This window comes from Grus americana, chromosome 2 (genome assembly GCF_028858705.1).
Source record: "Grus americana isolate bGruAme1 chromosome 2, bGruAme1.mat, whole genome shotgun sequence".
NCBI lineage: Eukaryota > Metazoa > Chordata > Aves > Gruiformes > Gruidae > Grus > Grus americana.
In genome coordinates, this window is record NC_072853.1 from 46,630,582 (window position 1) to 46,655,915 (window position 25,334).

The 25,334-nt window shown below is 42.2% G+C and overlaps 2 protein-coding genes across 6 annotated transcripts in view; one reads left to right on the forward strand and one right to left on the reverse strand.

Moving 5' to 3' along the window:
- The window catches only part of LOC129202447 (ethanolaminephosphotransferase 1-like), a 69,943-nt gene extending 65,742 nt beyond the window's left edge, over positions 1-4,201 (forward strand). The window contains exon 11 of the mRNA XM_054815156.1: positions 361-4,201. Coding sequence (XP_054671131.1) covers positions 361-426 — 66 coding nt within the window. The 3' untranslated portion in view covers positions 427-4,201. The remainder of the gene's footprint in view (positions 1-360) is intronic.
- Positions 4,202-4,840: 639 nt separating this feature from the next.
- Positions 4,841-25,334, reverse strand: part of MAPRE2 (microtubule associated protein RP/EB family member 2) — a 101,701-nt gene continuing 81,207 nt past the window's right edge. For all 5 annotated transcript variants that reach the window (XM_054815160.1, XM_054815158.1, XM_054815161.1 and 2 more), the window contains 3 exons: positions 17,302-17,441; positions 12,674-12,832; positions 4,841-7,000 (listed from right to left, as the gene is read on the reverse strand). In XM_054815160.1, coding sequence (XP_054671135.1) covers positions 6,929-7,000; positions 12,674-12,832; positions 17,302-17,441 — 371 coding nt within the window. In that variant the 3' untranslated portion in view covers positions 4,841-6,928. The remainder of the gene's footprint in view (positions 7,001-12,673; positions 12,833-17,301; positions 17,442-25,334) is intronic.

Here is a 25,334-nt window from a genome sequence, read left to right on the forward strand (position 1 = left end):
CAGCAGACATTGGTGTTGTAGTAGATTTTTACCCCAGCACCGATAAGGGCCAGTCGGGGGAGGTCAGAATGGAAATACCTGGTCAAAATTCACTATTGACCGAGGGGGCCCAGCTCCATCAGAGTTTATGTCATCTGTGAATCAGGTCTGTAGAGACTTAACTTCCCATCAGTGTGCTGCAAGAGGAATGGAAAGACCACAGCTCTCTTGCTTCAGTACTTGTAGGTCCCCATGTACTCGTAGGTCCCCAAGTACTTGAGGACTGTGGCTGGGTCCTCCCCACTCTAACAGGGAGAAGAGAGACGGTGAATTGTGAAACGTGTACAAAACTGTGTGCTAATCTCCGTGATTTCTCCTTAGGGGAGGCAGCTGAGTGAACACTTGAACATTTACATCTTTTCCCTGAAGAAACGTGTCCAAGAGTGAACACCTGCACTATGATCAGACTGTAACACTTGACATGGAGATTTGCAACTCTTCCGATGTGATAAATAGTTGGAATTAATCTGATTAAAATAACCAAAGAATAGAACAGTCCAGATATCCGAACCACTGCGACAATGAGCTATGCAGCAAGATGCTTCATCTCAGGGGAAGATTCCCGTCCAGCAGAGAAGTTGTTCTGCTGCTAATATTTATTCTCTTCACTAACGCCGTGTTACCACCCTCTCTGAAGCTTGTCTTCCTCCTCCTTGCCACTGTGTCCAAAGTCCTGGATAAATCCATACCAGGTTACATGAGATCCTTGATGGTTTATAACCACCAGCCTAGTCACCAGTGGGACCCCGGCAATGCAAACCTTCCTTCTATGTCCTTCCCACACCTGCTTCATTTTCCATATTTATTTTCTCACAACTCAGTTCTTCCATACAACCTCCTGAAGGGCTTACGCACAGTCAGTCTTTTCCTCACCTCAAATTAATGTGTGAAGAAAAGAGAATGAGTTCAGAAAACTATGGGCACAGTAAAGTGGTTTTGAAATGTATGATTTTTTTTCCCCCATCATTAAGATGGGTCTCAGCTGACCTGTGTCTGTCAGAAATGCAGCCTTTATACTGATTTTTAGGCTGAAAATTTTCAAGCATGTTGTTGATTACTTCAGTCACAACAAGCAATATACCCTACAAAGGTAACCAGCTGAGAAGAAATTTGGTCAGCAAACCTTTGAAGATTGTCATATTTCACTGCAAAACTAGTTAGGCAAACCTCATCTATAAGTGCAAAATGCTAAGCAAATAATTATTTGCCTGTGTGCTTGAAACAAATTCCTGTGGTTTTAGATAATGACAAGAAAAAAAAGAATTGAGACAAGAAAAGCTTTTTTTTTTAGACATTACATGTTTGCATGCGGATGTAAACCACTCCATCTATAATACATGTTGGTTTTCTGCATGCCTTGGGGGAAGGAGTAAGAATTTGAGTTTCATCTCTTTTCATACGCTGCCCTAGCCAGAGGGACTTTGTGGCCTTGAAGCACTAATGAAACAATCTGTCCGCTCTCCCCAAGGTGAGCTTTATATTGCGCTTCTTGCACAGAGGGATGTGACTGACTGGCATGTTTATGAACTAGTTAACTATCTTGCTTGCCAGAAGCAGGGCAGAAGTGTAGTCATTGGGCTGCTGAGCCTTAAGTTTTTGTTTCTTTTTCAGTTCTTAGACCATTTCTCTGGCTTTATCGCTGGCCTGATCATTTTTTCCCCACTTAACACACCCTTACATCAGTAGCTCCTGTTAATATTTTCAGCTGAGCACTGACTAGTCATATCTTCATGAACAGCTTCAATTTAAGATTGTAACGCCTGTTAACAGTAGCTGACCTACCAAAACGTCAGTAGGGCTGATTTCTCCTGGCAGCCCTTACTGTAGGTACCAGGGGACAAGCCTGCACATCAGCTTCCCCTTATGACAAAGCAGAAATACCACACCGACTTGTAAAGTTTCTTACGGTGTGAAAGTATGTATGTTCCACCTACCAAATGAGTGTGTGGAGGGTCCCACCCACCAAATGAACATCATACTACAGTGACAGTTCAAGCAGCTTAAGGTGTGAGTTAGGCAGAGGACACAGGTCATCATGTTAATGCTGGTTCGGAGATTTTGCCAAGAGCCTCACAGGGAAGGGAGGCTCCTGTGCCCTCTGGCACCACTGCGGTCCAGCTCCGGGGCTGCAGCTGGAGCAAGGAGAGGCATCTTCCAGCCTTCCTCCCTGCCGGTGGGGTGGCCATGCCCCTGTCCTGCACGATGCCCTGGAGCGTGGGGTCTCCACCGAGGTGCTCCCTAACTGCCCGAGGACTCTCTTTCTTAGAGTAAGGTTGATAGCTGTTTATTTAATGAGGGATGCTAAAAATGAATCCTGACTGTGTTTGAAGGGGAATGACGAGTTTGAGGCAGGCGTGCACCCAGCAGTCTCAGTGTGATGAAGTTAAATACTACATCTGATACCAGATACACTGCCACAAAAGTCTGACCTATTTCAACAGTTTGTATTTAACCCATCCATCAAAAGTATCTGGAGGAAGTCCCCACGAGAAAAGAATTAGAATAAAATAAACAAAAATACCTCTGGATTGAATGTGATTGTACTGGAGGAACTCTGCGGACAGGCTTTCCTTTTCCCTCTCTCTTGCACTTATTTATGAAACGGTTGGAATTAAGGATCACAGAAGCTGCACAATTTGATGCACTGTAATGGAGTATTTTGAAATATTTCATTAAATGGAATTATTAAATTTGAACTGCCACAACCTGCCTGCACTTGTACCTTTCTGAAGAAAAATGGAGTATCACTTTTAAAAGAAATTAAGTTCTGGCCAGCTTTTTCACATTCTGTATGAAGACATAGCAAATAACTTTCTTTTTCCTTTTTAAAGCAACTTGTCACTACAATCTTTGTAAAGACAAGTATAAAAACAGATCATGTATTGCACAGTGTATATATCAAATTGTTAGCCATCTTAGATGCTAACTGGTTCAATGAACGGGAATAAAAATGCTTTGTTCATAGGGCAGTATGGTCATAGATTTATTTTGCAAAGTCAGATAACGGTATGTAGATGACCCAACAGCGTAACAACAATTGGGTTTGGTCACAACATTATGGCAGAAAGTTTTCAACTATTTGAACTGGAAAATATATCACTTCTTTTTTATGCTGTTGAGCATTCGCAGTAGCCCAAAGACATGCCTCCTCACTAGTCTTAGGAAAAGCACCTAAACTAGCACAGCTCTCCCAGATTTGATCACCTGGGTCAGAAATGGGCTCCTCTGGTCCTGGCTTCACCCTCCCTCCTCTACCAGAAAGCTTCCCTAAGCGGGGCTGGGCTCAGCCTCAGCCCCGGGGATACCCGGAGGCAGCAGGGGGGGCTTGGGCTGACCCCTGCATGGTGGCACACAACCAGGTACCTTCAACCCATGGCAGAAAGAGGTCCTGACCTAAGGCTTAGAGCCCTGGAGATTTAACAGGAACCACTGCAGTAACATTGCTCATGCTGCAAAAGATCAGAGCTGGGAGAATTACAACCAAGTTTCCCCGTTTCTTCCAAAATCCTAGTATTTTAATCTAAAATGTAGGTGGCTTTTAGGTACTGCACTGAAGAGTCGTCCCTGAATGCTTGGACATTGCAAGAAAAGTCAACTGGGAGCTTCAGTGCCTTTGCTATAGCACTCACTTCACCTCCTGGCTCCTGCAAGTTTTGCTTTTGCTGTACCAAAACTGAGATACAACAAGAGATTTAGTACGCTGAAATCAGAAAGCATTTACCATAAAGAAGAATGTTCTGCTTACATGCACATGCATACGTGCATTTTCTTTGTGATTTGTAGAAGGCAATACAATTGCTGAGCTCTTGGGGAAACAGATTCTACCTACTCACACAGAATAAGTGAACTTTTTTTTTTAAAGCAGCTGCCTTTTCCTTCCTGCTCCCATATGCAGTCACTAACGAAACAAAAAATATGTATTTAAACCAGAAAAGTATTATTTTAGAATGTTTTGAATAGTCTCTAGAGCTAGACAGATTTTAACATATATTTTTTTATTAAATATGTAAAAAGATAAACGCAAGTCAAGTTATTCACATATTCAGACAAAAATCTACTCTACCATGCGACAATCTGTGGATAATGTAAAATGACTGATACATCTGAATAAGACTTTTTGTATCTATTATGCCATTACTTATCTATTTATAATTAACAATACATATGTTTACATTCCTTTCAGTTTACATTTAATATATAACCAAAGCTTTATGGTGTGCTATTTAGTAAAGGTAATTACAAATGCATATTAAAACCATAACGGAAGAATGGGTTACTCACAGGGGGTGGGGGAGAAGGACAACTCTTTCCCCTTTTAGAGCATCACTCTCCCCTCAGCACAGCCAAATTTCCAGTGCCCACGAGGTACTTACTGCCCCAGCTCCCTATGTCAGTCACTTCTCCCTTGATACAAGCAGCAAGAGGGCTGCGGTCCTCCGACCAGAAATAGGATATAAGGAATTTTCAGGAAATGAAGTTCAGCTTCTTTTTTTTTTTTTTTTTTTTTTTTTAAATGTGCCTCAAAGAAAGAAAAGGAGAAAGGTGCAACAGCCTGGCTACAAACCCTCCGGGGAGCTCAGCAACCCAACCGTTTGCACCTTTAGGAAAAACGTTTTCTCTTGAAGTGCTCTCCATGCGTCTGCTCGAGTATTAACGGAAGGATGAACTGCAGTAAGCAGAGACTGGTGCCAAAGAAATTAAGTTTATAGCCTGATCCCAAACTCCTTGCCCCATCAGAAATCCCGTACAGGTTAAAGGACATTCTGGAGACTGGAAAAAATTAGTAACTGCTCTTCGGTTCAACAGTATTATGAAGAACTACCGTTTATTACAATGACAATTGTAATAAGTACATATGTTCTAATAAACACAAATACAACGAAAATGACAATTCCCCCATTTGTGGCGATTCTCAGATATACTCATTTTGGAATATACACGTTTTTAGAAACCAGACCTTATTTGTAACCAATCGAAATGGGAAAGGAAAACGCCGGCCTGCAGGTTGCAGCACTTTCACTTCATCATCAGGTAAGAAGTGAGGTCAATGCTGGAGGCAGGGATGGAAAACCTTCAGCCCGCAGGGTCCAGAAACTCTTCTGCTGAGCAGGGGAAGCGATCAAAGAACTGGAAATACCTGTTCTAACGCTTAACATTATTTTATATATTGTCTGTGGTGCAACACAACAGCAGGGATCTCACATTTAACTAGGAGCCACTTAGCTGCAAAAGATTGATTAGGAACAGAAAACTGCGCGTGCATACATGTGTGTGTGCTGGAGGGTTGATTAATTGAAAACCTTTCTATGGAAGCGTAAGCTGGGAACTTATGCTTAAGGACCCCATCACGGTCTAATATGATTTAGCTGTTCAAGAGGCTTTTGAGTTTTTCAGTGACTGCTGATTGGGATGGGACTTCCATGTACCTGCTAAAGCAGCGTAACAATCCAGAATTAAGAAAATCCAGTGAGAGACCAAGAATACCAAGCATTAAATATTCAGAGAGACTACAACGCGCAGTTTTACGAGAAAAATAAGGAATGCTTTATACACTTCAAGATGCTTCTGTTTATAAAATGCCATCACTTAGAGCAGGGCAATGGGACCGCACTGGAAGGGAACGCTCTCACTGCAGACATCTCCAGGGCAGACCCGTGCACCGCGCCGGCCTCGCCGAAGGAAGGTCAGCCAAGCCAGAACCAGCTCTGTGCCCCTCGGTCAGCCGGTCCCTCTCTGAGGTGTGCTCTGTCTCCAGAAGGACTCCTCACTGCCTCTCCGTGCTTCGGAAGCAGCGTCAACACCCATGAGGTGTCCACCACCCACTTAAAGGGAGTTTGAGGGGGGGGTCAGGGCTAGTGCTGTTGCTTTTTCCCCCACACCTTGCACTAGCAAGGAAATTTCCTGTCTTCCATATTTGTATGGCCGGGGTAGCAGAGCGGGGAAGGATAGCGAAAAGAAATGGCTGGCCTACTTTGTCCTCTTCTGAGGGGTGGGAAGCCAAGTATGACAGCAGAGATTGCGTCCTGCAGCTACACTGGTGTCAAGGAGATTTCTCTCCTCCGTTAGCACTGAGCTCTGTGGAGGCAGGGCTGAAGCTGGAGGCTGGGACTGGATTCCTCAGGAAGGAAGAAAAGCTGGGAAATGTCTATTGACTAGTCAGGAAACTGGGAGGGTTTTCAAAAAAACTTAAGTGGATGTCTGTTTCTCCAGAAATAAGCCAAAAAACATACCATGCAGCTTTCTAACAAGCTCTCTAACACAGGGGTTTAAATGTCTCTAGTGAAACAGATGCTCTGCCTTCCATTTTGTAAAGGCAGGAAAGGAATAAACGTGAGCAACACGAGCATTTTCCTCCACAACACACCTCATCGTTATGGCTTGAGTATGACTTCCACTGTATCCCTTTATTCCAATTGTTCGACCGAATTTATGCCTCAAGGCAGATGTACTAGAAAACGCGAAAGCACCACAAAGTGAGAGACACAGCTAGTGGTACGGTACTTCTTGCCACACAAAATGCCAATATAAATATGTTAGAACAAGTTACAAGTGTATCATACTTAAGACGAAAAAGAAAAAAATAAATATATATATTTTTTTTTAAAGAGCAGAACAAATCTCAAGCAGCCAAGTGGTGAAGTTGCAGTGATGTACAGTAGGTGATGTAGCCCTACAGCCTCTTGGGAAGATACACTGAAAGAAGACGTCTGCAAATGCATCTTGGCAAAGTATGGGTACAGAATGCAGTGGTTGGCTGGCACTCACTATGGTACATAAATGTTAATGGCAGACTGGGAGTGAACTGATTTCAAGTTTGAGGCCACACATGTTCCGTTCTCCAGAAGAAAGTTCTCACACAAAATGAAAATTGTCAGAGACGCTGGGTGAGTCAGTACTCCTCCTGCTGCTGGGGCTGTTCATGGACTTGCTCTTCACCTTCATGCTCTTCTGTGTGGCTCTCCTGCAGGGAGAAAAAGACCCCAAAATATTCTTCAGCAGAAAGTATTTCTCATGTAATCTTGCTGCCCCACAGCTTGCCGCAGCCTAAAGCTTAACTGCTAATTTTCATGCACATAAGTACAAAATGAGCTGTAACCTGAGGAAAGCAGCATCTTGTAGTATTATAATAAAATGCATTTACTTTGCTTTTAATCAATGTATATGCAGTACTGATACTTCTCCAGGACAAGTGTCAGTTTTCAACATCACTGAGTGTTAATTCTTCCAGTAAGTGAACACTTGGAATAGCCAGACAGTGAGATGCTCCACAGAGAGATGCTGTATCATTGCATCCTGATGTCCTCGCATTTTCAGTTTGTCCAAGGATTTCTGAACCTGTCTGCTGCAGTTTTCACACAATCTTCACTCTAGGTTTATATCACTAAATGGACAAGACACTTTAGCTATCATCTGCTTTAAAAATTAAACTCGGCCTCCTTTTTGATGTCAGATATACTCATTTCCCAAAATAATATACCGATGCTGGACTAGAGTTCATAGGTTACCAAAACAATTTTTAGCAATATTCAGAAAATATAACCAAAGACTTGCAAACATATTTTCCTGGAAAAAAAAAATTAAGCCCGGTATTCATTGATTTACAGAGCTACTGTTAAAAGCACTGATTACCAATAAACACTTCCCTTTTGCAAACGGTTATTATGCACAGTATTTTCCAGAGCTGTCTCTCCGAACATACATTGCCGGTGCGAGAAGAATCCCTGACCGAAAGGAAGGCTGGATCCTCTCTGCAGGTGATACCAGTTTTAAACAATTTCCAATTTAGAGACAACAGACCTGGTATCTTGTGTTGGCCTGGATTTATCAGAGCTCAAGAAGGTTGGCTGACTCTTAGGGCATTACTTCTGTATTCCCATTACGCGCAGCTGCATTTACAGCTTCTCTCTCAAGTGGCTTCCATCTTTCTGGAGCACGGTTTACCGAAAAGATCCCACATATCTACTCTCTGCCCTGCATTAGTAGCGCTCCGCTGTAGGCAGCTCCAAAGGAAAACACTTTTCCAAGACACTGAGCTGCCATTTGAAACGCAGCATCCCTGATGCGTACCTCCGCACAACTCGCCTGGCTCCTGGCAAGTTTCGTTAGAAGCGAGCGGCTTGAACAACGAACTTTTAACAAACTGATACTGCTAAGTTTTCAAATTTGAGGCAAAAATTTAAAAGAAAAGGGAAGCCGTCATTGGAGTTTTCCCAGCATAGTTCAGAGTAGCTTATGCAATGAGAAAATTCCCTTCTGGCAATAAAATATCCGTATTTCTAAAAGGCAAGAACAGGAGAATAAGGTTCCTAGCATTGCTGATACAGTGGAAATATTCAGCTGTTTACCACATATACAAACAGACAAATTCCAATGGAAAGCAAGCTTTCTATCACTCAGGTGAGATTTTCAGGTAGCAGCCACACATGTCAGTCAGGACAACTGCAGTTTAGCACCTTACGGCCCCCTGGGGGGAATGACACCCCTATTACACACGGTAGGTACACGGTGTCAAAACAGCTTTTTGCGTAGTACTTAAAAATCACAACTTCTGCGATGGGCTGCAAGGGTGCAAGACTTGCAGAGAGCTGGAGTTTCACAGAGAGAAGCTGACAGCTGTGAGAATGTGACCCTGCCTTACAGGGTGAGAAAACTGAAGCTTCTTTAGCCACAGTGAGCTATGTTGCCTTAACCCCATCTATCCTGACCCTCCTGATGTGTTGAGGTGACCTGCTCTGGAATGCACATGTTCCATAGGCTCTATGTAAGCAGAGTTTATGAGATACACCTATGAGAAAGCCCACTCATGCAGATTTATAGGTCACATACATGCTATCCTTTCATGCATATAATAGGAAAAGCCTCTAACCACAGGGAGTGGCTTGGGAACCTACTCTGCAGCTCTGAAGAAGAGTGGTGGCTCCTCTCTTGCCAGGCTTACCTTTGATGGAAATGGTAAATCTTATGTGACTACCTCAGAAATTGTTCCGAGACTTGGACACGTGCTTCTCAGTATGTACAGCTTGTATAAATACGTGAAATGGGAAAGACAAGAGTCACTATGCCCAATTACCTTGGGACTGTGGAATCTCCTTGAATAGCATCCCCGAATAAGGAAAGTAGTGGAAGATCTATTTAGAGCATTTATTTCTGGCTCAGATCACACAACCATGATCATCTCTGTCTCCCACAATGAGAGGTACTCTCTTTTGACCCTTTGATCCATCTGCCTCAAACCTTTCAGGTGTGCCTGTAGACTGAAGAGCTAGCCTTTATGAAAACCAGCTGGGGGTGCCTTTTCCAAGACCAGCAGCAGACGTACTAGCTGCTAGAGCAGAGAGATACAAAACCAGCTGCATTTCAAGCAATTGCTTTGGAAACTTGAGCTGAGCAACTGACAGATCAAACAGCAGCAATGCACCCAACTTCTGCATGAACCAGAACAGCCTACATAGGAAAGCAAAACCTTTCCTACATTTTTGCTTTATGCCAAGACCTACACGGCTCCGGGTTTCGTAACTAGACACATAGCCTCTTCTGGTTCATCAGCCTGAAGCTCTCCTACTGTAAGACCACACGGCCAAATGCTTTACATACTATCCGAGGTCTCAGTGGTGTCTATAGCAGTCATAGCATGAGTGCTAGGGGCCATTTCTCCCCACCACCCAAATGTATCCTTTTTTAACACTGTTCTCTGTCAACTTTGATGTTTTTGATGAAGAAGTAGGATTACAAATGAGCAATTTCTAATTAAAAATGACAAAGGATTACAGACTGATCAGCCAAACATTAAGTGACGCCAAGAGATAAAACAACATCCCTCTTGCATAAGCAGAGACATAATGATGAGGTTTAAAACAGAACCGTAACAGGGAAGAGAAAAGGGAGTCTCTAAAAACAAGGAACCCAAATGGATTGATATTTGTGCTCACCAAAATTAATAATAATAAATAATAATAATAATCATCAGCCTTAAAAATTCAGCCTTTATTGAATTAAACAAAAGAGAAGTTTAGGAAGTGACATGGTTGAAACTACACTATGACTTGGAATTCTGACCACCCCCAACATGAACTCGATAAAAGTCTCTTCAATGCAATACTACAATAATCAAACCTCTGGAGAATGCTTTTCTTAACTGTATACTTGGATTGTGAATCGTTCTACACAGAATTCACCTGACAGCCTACAATGCTCACGGGGGACCTATGAGCTACTGGGACATGTGACCATTTAAAGTGCTGTCCAGACTTTTTTTTCTTTTCTTATTTTTTCTTTTAGGAGGGTTAAATTAAGCGTAACAGAAAATTAAGTATAAAGGGAGACTTGTCCCTTCTGAATAAGAACAGTTGGTATGAAAAATAGGACATGATCTCTATGCCATGTCGAATACCGTAGATGCCTGTCAAATTACAGCTAGGATGGAAGAGTTCGAGATTGCTATCAAGCAGTTATGGAAAGTATGAACTGAAAACAAATTTAAGTTAGTCACAATATTCAAGCACAAGGCTTTGGTCAGGGATCACTTGTATGTGTGAGCTGCATCACTGCACATCTCCTTCTTGAAGAAAAGCCTCATGGCCTTTATCATTTATAAATGTGCTAAATCCTGAAAATTAATGTAATCCCTTTTTTTTTTTCCACTTCGCCTCTGTATACTTAAGACACTCTGAAACAGAGATTAAAAAAAAAAAAAAATCTAAGCTGGATTTACAATGAACTCATTAGAAAGAAACTAGGAACGCTGGAGGTTGCCTGTGATTTGGGAATTGAGGCTATTTTCCATCTGGGGATTGGGAAAGCCAAACTGCTCTGAGGGATTAACCTGCAAAAAGCTGCAAGATACAGAATTTAAATTGGGACAAATTCATTACAGAGAGAGAAAAAAAGAGAACTGAAGGCAGGGCAATGAGACAGCAAAGTCCAAAACCAAAAAGTAGGCAGGATCTGAATCAGTAAGGGAACCACAGTCTTTGGTTGAATGCTAATGCATTGGGGTTTCTCCTCAGCAAATTACTGTCCATCTGCTGAGGAAGAAATGCACCCCAGAAGATGAGATCATCAAGTCTCCCACTAAAAGGTACAGAAGAAGTGCTCTCCTGCTGCAGTGACATAGCTGGCCTCCAATTCCGAACACGTTTTTGATAAAGGGATGGTCATCATACGTAGTTCAAGGCACGGATGATGCTTTCAACAGAGAAAGGCTTGGAGAGAGGAAGCAGATAAAACACTGGGATGTGGGCTTAAATATAACATTTTATAACGTGTTCTGCCGTTAAGGAAAACTGCAGGAAGAAAAGCAACAAATGCATTCCTTGGCGGGGAATCACTTGCTAGTTAAGCCAACAGACAGACAGATGTGGTGGGGGTATGGGGAGAAGAGGGATTTTTCTGGCTTTGCTTTATAAATAAATCACTGTTCTGTTTTCTCTGACCGCCATATATACGTAATTCTTTTAGCCTGTTAACACATGCCTCACAAATTTGTCTTATTGTTTATTCCTGTGAAAATAATGGTTTCCTCCTCCTTTTCCTCTCTAGCACTCACCCCGCACTGATGAACAAATCCTCTTTCCCCTGTCACTTCTCATCTGAGCAGTGGCCCCTGTCAGCGGCAAACTCAGGCCCCTCTTGCACCTAACTTTCATTTACACTCTACTAGTCTTTTTTTAGAAAAGCATGTGAGTTACGAGTTGCTTTGCCACTACTTTTGATATGAAATGTTAAGTCAGCTGACAACTGCTGCAACAGCTTTCTGGGAACAGATATAAGAGCCTACGGTACCACAGTGCTGCCGAGAGATTAAGTTGATGCTTATACATGTCGTCCACTGGAGAGTGACGGGTCAATCATCAGTGCAGTGCATACAGGGATTTAGTTAACATGAATGGGAGTAGTTCAGCTAAATCTCCACTGAATCATTATCCCTGAATGTATCTGAGGAATTTAACCAGCACCCTTTGCAACCTCTTGCTTTGTCCAGTGTCTACAGTGCTAAGTCTAAGGTGCAATGAGATTCTTGCTTAATCTTGCAGACAATACATTGCTGAAATTTTGGTAACAGAGGATTATTGGGTTCGCACAAGGAAGAATTTTGCCTATAGCAACAGGATAAAAAAATGCTAAAGAGCATTATCTCTGCAGATATAATTATGTATTTGGCAACCTGCACCGTACCTATTGCAACGCTGCCACATGGGCTAGAGAAGGTTCACAGCTGTAGACATTGAACAGCACCTCTGTCAATTTCTGTGACTTTCAACATGTTAAGGACCACAAGTAAAAGACTTTATGCAGAAAGGCGGAAGAGGAAAAAACAAAACTAAGGCTCAGAAACATATGAAATCAATTTAAAATTGTGACACGCACCCTCCCCTTTCAGATCAGCTTCAGCAAACGTAGACTACAAAACCTATGCTGAAGCAGCGAAAAGCAACTGGCCTCCTGAATCCCTTCCCCAAGTTGAAAAGTCTGTTGTTTGCAAATGCAAACTTCCTTTTTGGGGGAGGAGGCATGGAAATCCTAGCTGCAACAGTTTTGCTGACCTAAATATAGGACATGACCCAATACTGTACCAATAAATTTTTATGAAATTAAGCTGTTTTGTCTAAATAAAAGACATTAAGCTTCAACTTACGTGTTCTTCTGAAGCATAAAGGACTTCCATTAGCCGATTGACAAGGTCATTATTCTCTCTCCCGTGTTCTTGGCAGAGAAGTTCAATCTCCCTTAATTTGCCAAAGTAGAAATCTCTTTCCTTCTCCACGCCTTCAAGTGCAAGTTTTAATGAATGTACCTGCATATAAACCAAGATACGATGCATCAGTTGTGAGGTGCACTACAGACAGAACAACTCAGTCTAAAATTATGCATGCTAAACAATCTTAAATATATATTCAATTTTACAGCTTAAAATGAAGCCCACTTTTTTTTTTTTTTACGTGCTAGACTGAATCTTACACAATAGACAGTAATAAATCAGGCTCCCCCATTACACCTCTTGGATGAATCTTAACCTTGATCGTTAAAGGTCAGTTTTCTCAGTGCTCTTTTGTATTGAAACCCAAAGCAGCAGTTCAGGAATCAGGGCTAATTAAGACTTGGCTTCTAACAAAGCTGCCAGAAGTGTCATGTAATAGTAATTAATAAAACTTTAAGCTCAGTACTTGCATTATTATGCCTGGATTAATGTGCAGTTTTTGGGAAACCTACAATATCTCCTTGCTCTAAAAATCCGTAGATCTAGCAGAAAAGCTCACAGAGGGAAACGGTCTAGTTAGGAAATTAAAAGGTCCACTAGTTGCAAAGGTGAGTACTGACTGCTGTGTTGTTTTTTCACCTCTCCTCTTTTCTGCCTCCCCACTTGCCATACAATTAGAGACCTGCGTTTTGACACCCTGATACCATGACCGGCTGCGCCACGGACTTTCTGCTCTGACTGATGTGCTGTTTCTATCAACAAATTCTCTCAAATGCCAAGTATCTTTCTCTTTGCAACCTTGTTCACAAGAGTCTTCAAGCTATACTGTCAGTCTCAATTTCACCACCAGGACTGCTGCAAATCATTTATGGGCAACATAGCTGGTAATGATTAGGCTTCATATAAATCATGACAGATGTTGCAACATATTTTTATACACACATACACATATATATTTAAAAAAGAACAATTTTGTGGGAGCATAACAGATAAACTACTGTCGAATGGGGTATACACAATCAGGATAATGTGTAAGTGGCTCTCAAATTTGGAAGACAGCAGTGTAATAACCAACAGAAATAATCATAGATGAAGCAGCCTACAGTAAACACACTGACCCCAATCACGTCCAAATTACAGCCAAATTAGCATCCACATTTTAAGGCCTGCAATTATACAAATGATTTTCTAAATAAAACATGCTAAATAAATTAAATCGCATCAGACTACATTTCAGTGAACTGATACAATTTAATAGAAAGTTCTGTGTTGCCAGTTCTGCTGCAAGCTTATTTGTTCCCTCCACTAGTAAAAATACCAGCAGAGTTCAAACAATGCTTTGACAGCCTACTAAATCCTATCAGCTCATTTTTCCGCAACTGTTGAGCTAGCAAAGCCTTTTTCTGACCCTTGATTGCACTCTCAGAGGTGTCAGTCAGCAGAACTGACCGGTTGCCAGGGCCGGATCTCAGAGCATCTCATTCATGTACTAACCTGTTTCTGACCAGCAGCCTGAGTTTGACACCCAAGTCTTCCCTTGACAGTTTGAATCTATGATTGATACAATGACCGGTCACCGTAAAATTAACTGTTTATTCATGAAAGTAGGAATAAGCAAAATGGAACAGGAGTTTACAATGTTTTGGTCTATAGATGAAGACCTTATATTTAAGATGTGTCTTGTGGATCTGCAGCAGCATATTCCTTGAGAGGAACGCCTGCATCCCGACACAACGAGAACGTAACTGCTTCTAGATCTCTTGCTCCGTGCTTGCTAGAGCTTGGAAAAACAATGAACTTCAGCTGAAATATTGGCAGCTGGTAGCTCAGACTGTCTCCCCTTCTGACCTATTTACTATGAAGGCATTTGCCTGGTTTCATTCTATAGATTCACTCCATTTTAAGAAACGGGATCATTAAACTATGCATATATGCACATAGTTAATTAACTACAATATACGGTAAACACTGTTATAACGGAACCAAATACTTTCTTTTTTTCAGTTACATATCAGCTACTTGTGACATATTAATTTGTTTTTTCTTCAGGTAATCAGCACATTCACGTGCTAGTTTCCCTGCTACGAACACGCCAAAAGGCTGATCCTGTATGGGCAACGGTACATGTTAACTCCCGTGCTCTGTTCCTGCACCAGAAGTAACCCTCTGCAATCCAGTTAACGGGTGCAGGGGCAACAGTTCTTACTAACTGGTCTTTTCTCTGATGGCACTTACTGGTAGTATGAAAACCCACGGGACTGCAGAACCAGGATGGAGACTAAGTATGTACAGTAGACAAGCAGCCAAGATGGTGCTGTTTGCAGAAACTATGTGTATATTAGCATACAGTTAATGGTTCCTGGGACCGTTCTCCATATCCAATGGTCCCTGGTCTGTGTTGTCTCCTTAACTGCACTCAGAAGCTCTTTGGGAGAGTGCTAGCTGGCACAGACCAAAACCACAGCAGGGACCACTCTAGCATTTTAATGTTATGGGTAATCGAGTTCCAGCACGCAGTGACATTCCTTGGAAGTGTTCAATTTACTAGCACAGACCAAGGCAATAGCTAAGATCATTTTAAGAGAAACTTTAAGATTATTGGGAGCCATCAAACTAGCAAATATTACGGATGGCTTATGATTATTGCAAATAGCTCATTAAGCAACCCTGTGGTAAAATATAGTGCATGGACAGACCCACTACTTAATTTTTTCCACTACAAATTGCATGGAAGTTCAGATGTTTCAATCTCCCTTAGCTGCCATCCATGAAAGGGCTGAAAAAAGTATCTGTTACAGCCACATAGGAATTTGATATCCACAGACACCACTCAACATTTCTTACTCATGATCAAGACAACAAAGGGGTAAAAGTGGCTGCTGCCCTCATCTCCCTGGTTGCTGGAGAGTGGTAAAAACAGGCAATTTGGCTCTTCCAGCATGTTCAGACTGGGGGTCAGAAAAGCCTGGCTCAGAGCTGCTTCCAGCATAGCTTTTTTGGCTCATGTTATATGCCCAGGGTGCACAAGTAACCATTAGTGGGAAATAAAATACCAAGCGCTGCCAGGATTAAAAAAAAAAGCCTTCCAGACCATTCTAGCTAGAAGATGTGTCTCTGTTAAAACACCAACTTTTCAAATCCTCAACATTTCTTCTCCTCTTTGGTGATAGGGGAAATCATCAGTTTCCCCTCAGGGTTATTTGTATATAAAGCTTAAAAGTTTTCACACATGGAACGTGCTAGGAATACATTAGCAGTGACTGCCTATTTTAGTCAAGATCAAATATTTTTATGTTGCTCAGACCCTAACCAACTCTTCCTACTGAAGTGAACATGTTCTGACTTCTGAGTACAAATGTCATGGTTTAAGTTGCATTAAGCTGACGTTTGAACTCCACTTTTACAATGATTAAAAAAAAATGCCATGAAAAATACATATATCCATTCCTTGTGCAACATTTAAGAACTTTTCTGTCACAGTAACAATCAAAAGCTTGTTTGGAAGGCTGGCAGACCCTGTTGTGCTCTCCGCTTCTCAGAATTATACCCTGAATCCACAGCATGCCATGTTTGAGATGTGGCTACCCATTCACCACCTTTAAGTGCATAACAGTAACCAAGAATTTGCAAACAGTGCCCCAACAAACTGGAATCTTTGTTATTCAGGTCAATGAAAGTCTGAAATTGAAATGTCTTTAATTGTGGAAAATTATACTTGATCCAGAATAATGACTTCCTCCTGAATGCAGCTGCCAGGCAGCTCAGACTCTATGAGGTTTTTCCTTTCCATTTTCCCTTGTCCAGGACAAATACAGGGATCAGGCCTCCTACTATACTAGTAGCATTTACACCATTCTGACAGCACAGTCTTGAGCCAGATGCAGATATTTATTCATGCCCAGTGCAGACACTCTTGCATGTCCAGGAATGACAGAGTGATGTAAAGCTCCATAGCACAAATGAAAATTAAGCCCTTACATTCCTAACATTGAAGAAATTCTGAAGCTTTATTGATTATATTGCAGAACATTATTTATAATACAACTAAGTATTCTCACGAAGGTAGGTCACATTTTTACATGAAAAAGGCATATTACCTTCTTAACACCTTCCTTCCAGAAAGGAGAGTGCAATGAGCTAGTCTCCATTCAGTTGCAAATCTCTAACACCTCGGTATTACAAACAGGCATGTTTTCTCCATAACGACACATTAAAATGATTTATTTCAAATTTGTAATACACAAGAGCAAAGACACTCTTGGGATTTTCCCTATCCAAGTGAAATAAAAGATATATTTCAAAAAAACCTAATAAAATTATCATACTTCAGCAAGTCTTACCACCTGTCATTCCTAAGATCACCTTTTAAAAATACTGGCAAACACCAGTCATCCCTGTCAGACGTTGTTTTTAACAACAAATCACTTTTTTCTTCCCAGCTGAGCTATTTCAATCTTTTGTCCCCTCATAATTCTGGAGAGCACCATTCAACAGAAGGCAATATTAGATTTCATGCCTGCCTGTGACAGTGAATGCATCTAATTTTATGCCTAAAGCAAATTTACCTGTTCGCTGAGCTGTATGACTTGAGTTTCCAAATCTTTATCTGATTTGGATGCTGAGCTGCTGGGTGCAGCTTTTTTTGCTGAAGATGGGCGAGAAGGTGTTGATCCTGGTTTAGAAGCTGGACTGGATTTAGCAGCACCTGAAAAGTACAATAAATAAATAATGATCAAGATTTATCCCCATGATAAATACATTCCTATTAACCTGGTACAGAAACAAAAGTACTTGTTCCACAGACAGCCATTCTCTCTGTTACTTCAAGGTGAAGGAGGAAGTTCCAGTGCTGCTATACCTTGGAAAAGGAAAAAACCCCACATTTCCTAGCAGTTTTACTTTGGGTTTGCTACTGAGAGTGAAGTAACTCTGAAACTAAAATAAACAAACACCAAACTAGAATAAAAAGTTCTCTTAGCTGTGAGCAGCTTTCAGCTTTAAAAAATGTGCCATTAATAGACTACTCCTCCAGCCCAATATTTAGTGTACAGATCTATCTTTAATTCCCTTGGAGAAAAACAGACTTGAGAAATTCAGCTAAACTGCGCTTTCCTCATTTTCAAGTGTAAACCATCCCTGAGACAAGGGCATTGAAATTCAGACAGTGCACGCAGAATTAAATCCATCACTGAACTCACAGTTGCCATAGTGACCAAGAGATGAGTTTTGATCTGTTTAGGTTTTGCTATTTGTTTTTAATTACTTGCACTGCAAATCTGCCAGAATACAGAGCAACGTCTTTACCAGCAAAACCAGCCACTCCCAAGTGCGCACAGAGACCCTTTTTCACAGGTACTTTTTTTGCCCAAGCAGAGGAACGCTTGCGCGAAAGGGTTTGCAGTGCCTTCGTACAAAACCTCACAGCCAGCTTCTCACACCTTGCTCTGCCTCTCCATCTTTCCTCTCCCTGTCGCTGTTTGATTTAGGCTCTCAGCCCCAGTACACAAGCGCCTGGTCACGGCAGTCCGCCTTGCCTAGGCTCCCACGAGCGCTGGCCTCTGACTCTCAGCCTTTTCCTTATTCCCACCGACTAGGAATACATTTCAGGTGCAGTGAACGCACATCTGGTACAAAAATTGCTCAGGTTAAGATGACAGAACAGAACCCCAGCCTTCTCTCTGACCTATTTTATTTGATTTATTAAGCAGGCACATGAATCAGAAGCCCTGCTCTGCAGCACCCACATTTATCACTGTTTCTTACAAACAGCAAAACACAGTTGTCTGGACATGCGGATGGGCTCCACGGCCATCCTCCACCGTCAAACGCTGCTGTCTCTGAAGCCTGGGCCACGCAGGGTGCAGGAGAAAGCCTAAATCCAGCAAGCACCCAGCTCCCAGCTGAGCTCTGAGCCTGCAGTTCACCAATTCTGGAGGGATTTGCCCCAGCTTTCTCAGCAGCCACCTTCCACCCCACACCTGCTCCTCCCATACGATGACTTGGTTTACAGCACACCGCAAATCGTTCTAAGTTGTCATTCCCACAACGTATCCCCAGTCTCAGACAACACTTTAATAAAGCAATTCATTGTAAAAACAATGTTTTACAAAGGCGTCAGTAGGAAGAAATCGCAAGGAGGCAGGGAATGGCAGGAGGGGGAGAAAGACGACTTGGGAGGCTGCTCGTGTGATCAAACCGTGGAGCTCACAAGGTCTCACTGACCTAGAACTGGGTATAGTGGTCCCTTGGAGGAGCTGAAAAGCGATGGGAAAGGAGAGCAGCAATGGGTTATTTAATCAAGCTAGCTTAGGCTTTTCTGATTTAGTCACAGGCCTCTGTCTGTAACAAGCATCTCTTCCCACCTCTAAGGATAACTCTGTATTAACTGGGTCACCTAATGCCAACAGAACATAAATAAACAACTTGATAATTCAGTCGACTTGTGTAAGCATTTCTGTGCAAGATGTCCAGCCTTCTTTTCTATGCTCCTTAAAACGAGACAGATAAGGAAAAAAAAAAATATTTTTTTTTAAAATCAGTGATTCCAGTCCAGTAACTTCCATGCCTAAATCCTTACAATTACATACACAAACTCACCTCTAGCAGATTTCAGATACAGTACACAGACTCACTAAGGTCGGGAAAATTCAATGTTGTATACTAAAATTAAACTTCTTTTCACACCATACTTAGATCAGCAAATAATAAATCATTTGTGGAAAAGCATTAAAAATGCCAAGATCTTTTGCTGCTATTTCTTTCTCTAGGCACTTTCATAAAGTTTAGCACCCTGCCTTCATTACACGCTTTCCAGGTTCAGTCCATGTTTTGACTAACCAAAAATCACCTGCTTAAGAGCAGGATCATTAAGATGCTCTCAAAGCCAGGAAATTTATTTCCATTTGGATTTGCAGAGAAATAGAAGAAAATTGGTGTTAAAATATGCAAGATAAACACACACTGGAAATAATCACTTTGCAGCATTTTAGTTGGGCCTCAAATTATTTAATGAATAGTTGTATTGCATGCAACTGCAACAGTTACCTATACAACACTTAAAATAATAGATATGTATACTAAACTAAGGTATCAACATTTATTTCTTACTGTATTCTATACCCGCAAAAAGCAGTTCAGGATATCAACTGAAAATTAAATGCTATAGAATAAGCTAAGGACCTTCAGATGTGAAACCTCGGCTGGTCGATGCGGCTCCCCCTCTCTACCAACTACCCTTCTTCTACTTGCAGGCAGCACTGGACTTTCCCTAGACAGCAAACACCTGCACACAAGCACAGGAGAAGCTGCTCCACTTTTCTAGGGCAGCATCGCCTTGCCTATCAGCTCTTCACCGTTTCTCCTTGGGGGGGGTGGGGTGGGGGGTGTGACGGTGCAAGACCTAAACAAGGCACGTTGTGCAGCCACGGCGTATTGCTCCCTTTCACGCTCAACAGCCCTGCAAACCGAGCTCCTCCTTTGTAGATCGGGGTACTGATCACAGAAAGCCAAATCATTAAGTACACACCTCTTTCTAACCTGCAGCGAGAGTTAAGGGCAGAGCAAGCACAAGCATTTAATCCCCAGGTATTCTCTCTAATTTGCAGCTGAGGCGCCCTCCCAGAGCGTGCCGAGCAAGCTCACATCACCACCGTCAGCAGAGAGAGAGGGCTGGATAGCACCAGTACACCGCATCATATTCTGCCCTCCTTTGAAAACAACAAAGCCTTCTGAATTTCTACAGCAAAGTGTTACTAAGCTTTATAAAGTCCAGACAAATCAAAAGAAATCGACTTTTGCTTCGCTGCTCAGGATCAGCTCTTAAGTGAACACGATATTCCAATTTCAGTAACGCAGATAAAAACCAGCTAAATAACCAGAATATTTCAGATGGTATCAGCGACAGCTGGATAGAACTTAATTGCAACAGAGAATGCCTAGGGATTTCTAATTTAAAACTTCCTGGAGGAAAAAAAAAAAAAAAAGCTTTACTGCATATTTATTCTGAAACATCAGTTTTGGAATCAGCTCAGAGGTAAGCCTCCCAGTTCTAACAGAAGCTTAATTTCATGAAAGAATTAAAGGACGCTGATTGGTGGAGTAGTGCAAAGTACTTGAGACAGCCAGATATCTAAATGGAGACGGCAAGATCTTGGTAGGCTTAATGACTTTGCTATTGAGCACCGCAATGGCTTTGCAGTCAATTAGTGCAATTGTGGAATTGCTAATGCATTGCTCAGAGGGGCTATATAATCCAAGCAGTTTAAATTCTGTCCAACATCATATCTTCTGTGAAAATATTTATATAACATATTTACATATTCTGAGAAAGCACAAAATTTTATACAAATATTTTATATACAAAATATCTGATAACCAGCTCTTTTCACCAGCCACTGAGAGAACTGCATTGTAACCTGCACCATAAACATTACCCATTACCAATTCCTTTTCAAGCTTACTGCTGATGTTCAAAAAGGAGCGCAAAGCCCTGCTCCTGGAGAGGAACAGCCCCGTGCCCCAGGAGGTACTGGCAGCCAACAGTCTGGAAAGCAGCATGGCAGAAAAGGACTTGGGGGTCCTGGTGGACACCAGGATGAGCATGAGCCAGCAAGGCACCCTCACCTCACAGCAAGGAAGGCCAACAGCCTCCTGGGCTGCACTGGGAAAAGCACTGCCAGCAGCTTGAGGGAGGTGATTCTCCCCCCTCTGCTCAGCACTGATGAGGCATATCTGGAGTGCTGGGTCCAGTTCAGGGTTCCCCAGTAAAGAGAGACATGGGCATACTGGAAAGAGTCCAGCCACGAAGATGACTAAGGGGCTGGAGCACCTCGCATATGAGGAAAGGCTGAGAGAGCTGGGACTGCTCAGGCTGGAGAAGAGGAGCTTCAGAGGGATCTTATCCATACCTGAAGGGAGGGTGCAAAGACAATGGAGACCTGCTTTTTTCAGTGGTCCCCAGTCAAAGGACAAGAGGCACACATTGAAATACAAGAAATTCCATTTAAACATAAGAAAAAACTATTTTGCTCTGAGAGTGATCAAATACTGGAACAAGCTGTCCAGAGAGGCCTGGAGGTCTCCACCCTTGGAGATACTCAAAACTGGACTGGATATGGTCGCGGGCAACTGGCTCTAGGTGACCCTGCTTTGAGCAGAGGGGTTGGACTGGATGACCTCAGAGGCGCCTGCCTTCCTGCCTCCACTGTTCTGTGAGAACATGCTCTGATTTTAGGTCAATGCAGGGTCCAATTAGAATTTTTTGTAAACAGTATCGCAGCTGCTTCAATTAGCACCTGGATAACTTTTTGTACCTGCCCATATAACACTAGCAGAGATGGGAAAAATAAATTCACAGTTGAAAGACTATTTTGTTCTTGTACTGAAATAAGTTAGATGAACCAGGGTTGAAATGCATTACAGTTTTCTATCTGTGGTGCTCCAGAAACAATTACTAGTCAGTTCATCATAATTAAATATATCCCCCCCCCGCCCAGTTTCAGCCTCACTATTCTTTTTGTTAAAGACAAAAGTTTTACAAACAGATGTACACTTCTGCAATTTAAAACAGTGGATGCTGGCACTGTGCAGGTTTGGGGTACAGCAAAGCTAGGCTGTGAATTCCAGGTCACTCTGTATCACAAGCACAGTCTTGTAGGCAAGAGACCTATTTAATGTTTAGAGAGAAATCTTCCTTGAAGCTACATGAGTAATTAGTATGCTGTTAAATATTTATGTAAAATTCCAAGAAAACAGATAATACAGTGTGGATGGGCATGACGATGGCGTAGAAAGCAATGGAAGCCCTGAGCAAGCACGAGACCTGGCTGAGCCCACACGACCACCGCTTCAGTGGAATTTGGGAATCACTCGCAGTATCTCTTCAGTCAAATTAAAGGATTTCATAAACTGAATATTCCTGATTCATGCCACAGAAGAAAAAAACAAACCCCCCAAGAGGCCACAGAGCTAGCAATTTCTCCAGGAGCTAAAGAAAAACTCTCCACCCACTTAAAACAAATGAGTGATGAATTAATAAATGAGTAGATGAATTAATATTCACACATGCTTATTGTTGCGGCTACACTGGGATGCAAGAAACTGCTCAATTTAGGGATGCTTAATGGCATAAGTGATGACAAATGATGCTTAACAGGAATGAAATGACCTCAGACAAAATCTGACTTGACTTTCAGCATCCCAACATGCTAATTATTTTGTGGTACTAACTTCCCCTGGGTGGCAGGAGCTCTCTGTCCCCTCAGCTCTCCATACCTCCACTGCTGCTGGCTACAGCACAGCCTGATGAGCCCTATGTTGAGCATCACTGCCAGACAGCCGGCAAACAAACACAAGTGTGTACAAATACTTGAAACTGAAGCACCTTTTACAAATTTCAACAGAGCAATCCAAGCAAGAACATACAATGGAGTCTGCTTGTCAGACGAAAAAGTTTTGTTGATGGCATGACTCCCTCAGTTCATCTTTAACAGAAGGAGATTTGATAGATGTGAACTAACCCCAGCCTTTCCACTATCATAAATGAAGGCTTTTGTTTAAATTTAAAATAACCAACATTTTAATGGCAACTCTTAATTGGTCTCAACTGAAACCTCTATTTTCTCTAGAAACATCTTCAAGCATGCAAGCATTCATTTTCAATGGATGAAACTATTGCGCATAGACTTAACAGAAGAATACAATTTAAAATTTGAAATGCTCTTAAAAACATGCATTTTCTAAAATTCAACTGTCTGCTTAGCTTTAAGGAGAAAGCAGTCTCAAAAGGAAAATCTGAAAGAAAATATGTAAAGAAATGCATACTGAAATACAAAAGATCATGCAAAAATTTGAGCAACACAGACATTTGAACCACACCCATAGCACACTGAAAATTAAGACAGCAATTTTCACCACTGTTTTTCAAACACAGTCTTTTTCTAGAAAAAAAGGCCCTGGCTCCTGTACTGCAAGCACCATTGCTTTGCGGTCTAAATTCTCAGGCTCAGTGGGTTTAAAAATTAAACTCTCATGCTGGCAGAGGGGGTGTGTCTGTATTAAGGCTGAGCCACTTTCCTCTCCACCTCCCGGGCCAGCGCTGTCACTGCACATGCTGTTCCCATCGCCTGGTACAATTCCTTGGCCTCGTATGAACTAGGCACAAAAGCATTTTCAGTTTGTTGCCCCGTGGCTCTTCCTATCTCCAGCTCTGCCACGTTGTCCTGGAGCAACGCACCACGGGGAGCAGAGGTTGCCAACCTGGGGAAAAAGGTGCCATGTTTTGGTGGAAAACAAAGAAAAAAAAAAACCCAACCAAACAACCATTAGAAGTTCTCTAGTCCCTCAGGAGTCCCTAATTGTATCACTAGCTGCTAAAACAAAGACTGGTTTTGCTGAGTATTTTTATCCCTCAAAATTAATTTATAGCACATCTGCCACAGTAGGATATACCATTTCCCTAAAGAAAATCAGTATTTTTCTTGCATAATTGGCTCTTCGACGGCACACGCATTATATATAAAGCATTCGCACACAAACAGTTTATTCTGCCCTGGTTATTTTCCCTGTCATAGCGTGAGTATTTTTAGCCCTCATGTGATCCTCCAGTATTTTCCAGCTCTGCTTTAGTCATCCTGCTCTCACTGAATATTTGAAACAGCCTTCGGATCTAAGAATCTCTCGCATTTTCAGCTTACATGTAAACAACTAATTTTATTAAGGTGTCTTTTACCGGTGTATTTTTGACACCCCACGGCTGTACACGAAGCAGTGCTCCATGGAGATTTGCTCTGACACACAGGAATACTTACGTAAGTAAGACACTAAGCTAAAATCCTGACAACCTGATCACCATTTTCAATTTGATCAGATGAAGCTTTTTCTGTTATTTTCCACAGGGAGCATCAGAACTGGCACAAACAGCAGTGCCCTAATATTTTAATCCCTTACCATAATTTCAACTCTACATCTGCAGGCTGTTTACGGCTGCGTTAGAGAAGAGCGGAGGCTGCAGGAGATGGAGAGGCGGCTCAGGGCTGGCAGATGGCGTTATATCTAAAAGCAGCTGTGGTGCCGTTGGCAGAGAGCCTGCAGCGGTGGGCTGCGCTGCTGGCTCCGCTCCTTGAAGGATGAAAACATACTTGTTCCCCCAGCAGGGAGCTGCATTTACCTGGCAAATCCTTGCTGTTCCTACTATTTCTAGAAGCAGCCTTTTACAGGGGCTACCGAAGCCACCCATCCTCCGTACCGCCGTCAGCTCGGCAACAAATCGGCTCTTGTCTCTCCAGGAGAAGACGAGGCAACGCGAGGGTGGCACAGCAGATTAGTTGTAGGGACCTATTTATGCTTCCATTTCCGAGCTGCATTATCCTTGACCTGGCTGACTCCTCAGTTGGATCGCCTTTGGGAGGGGTAGGGCCGTGGCTGTCGGACTGCTCCACGATTAACACAAAACCTGGTGCATTTTCAGATTTCTCATTTTGGTTGGTTTTAAAGGCATTTTTAAAAAATGAAATAAAGGCCACACTCTGCATTTGCAGAGATATAGGTAAATACCCATGTATAGGTACGGAAAGCAACTACCCGAGACTACAGATCTTGT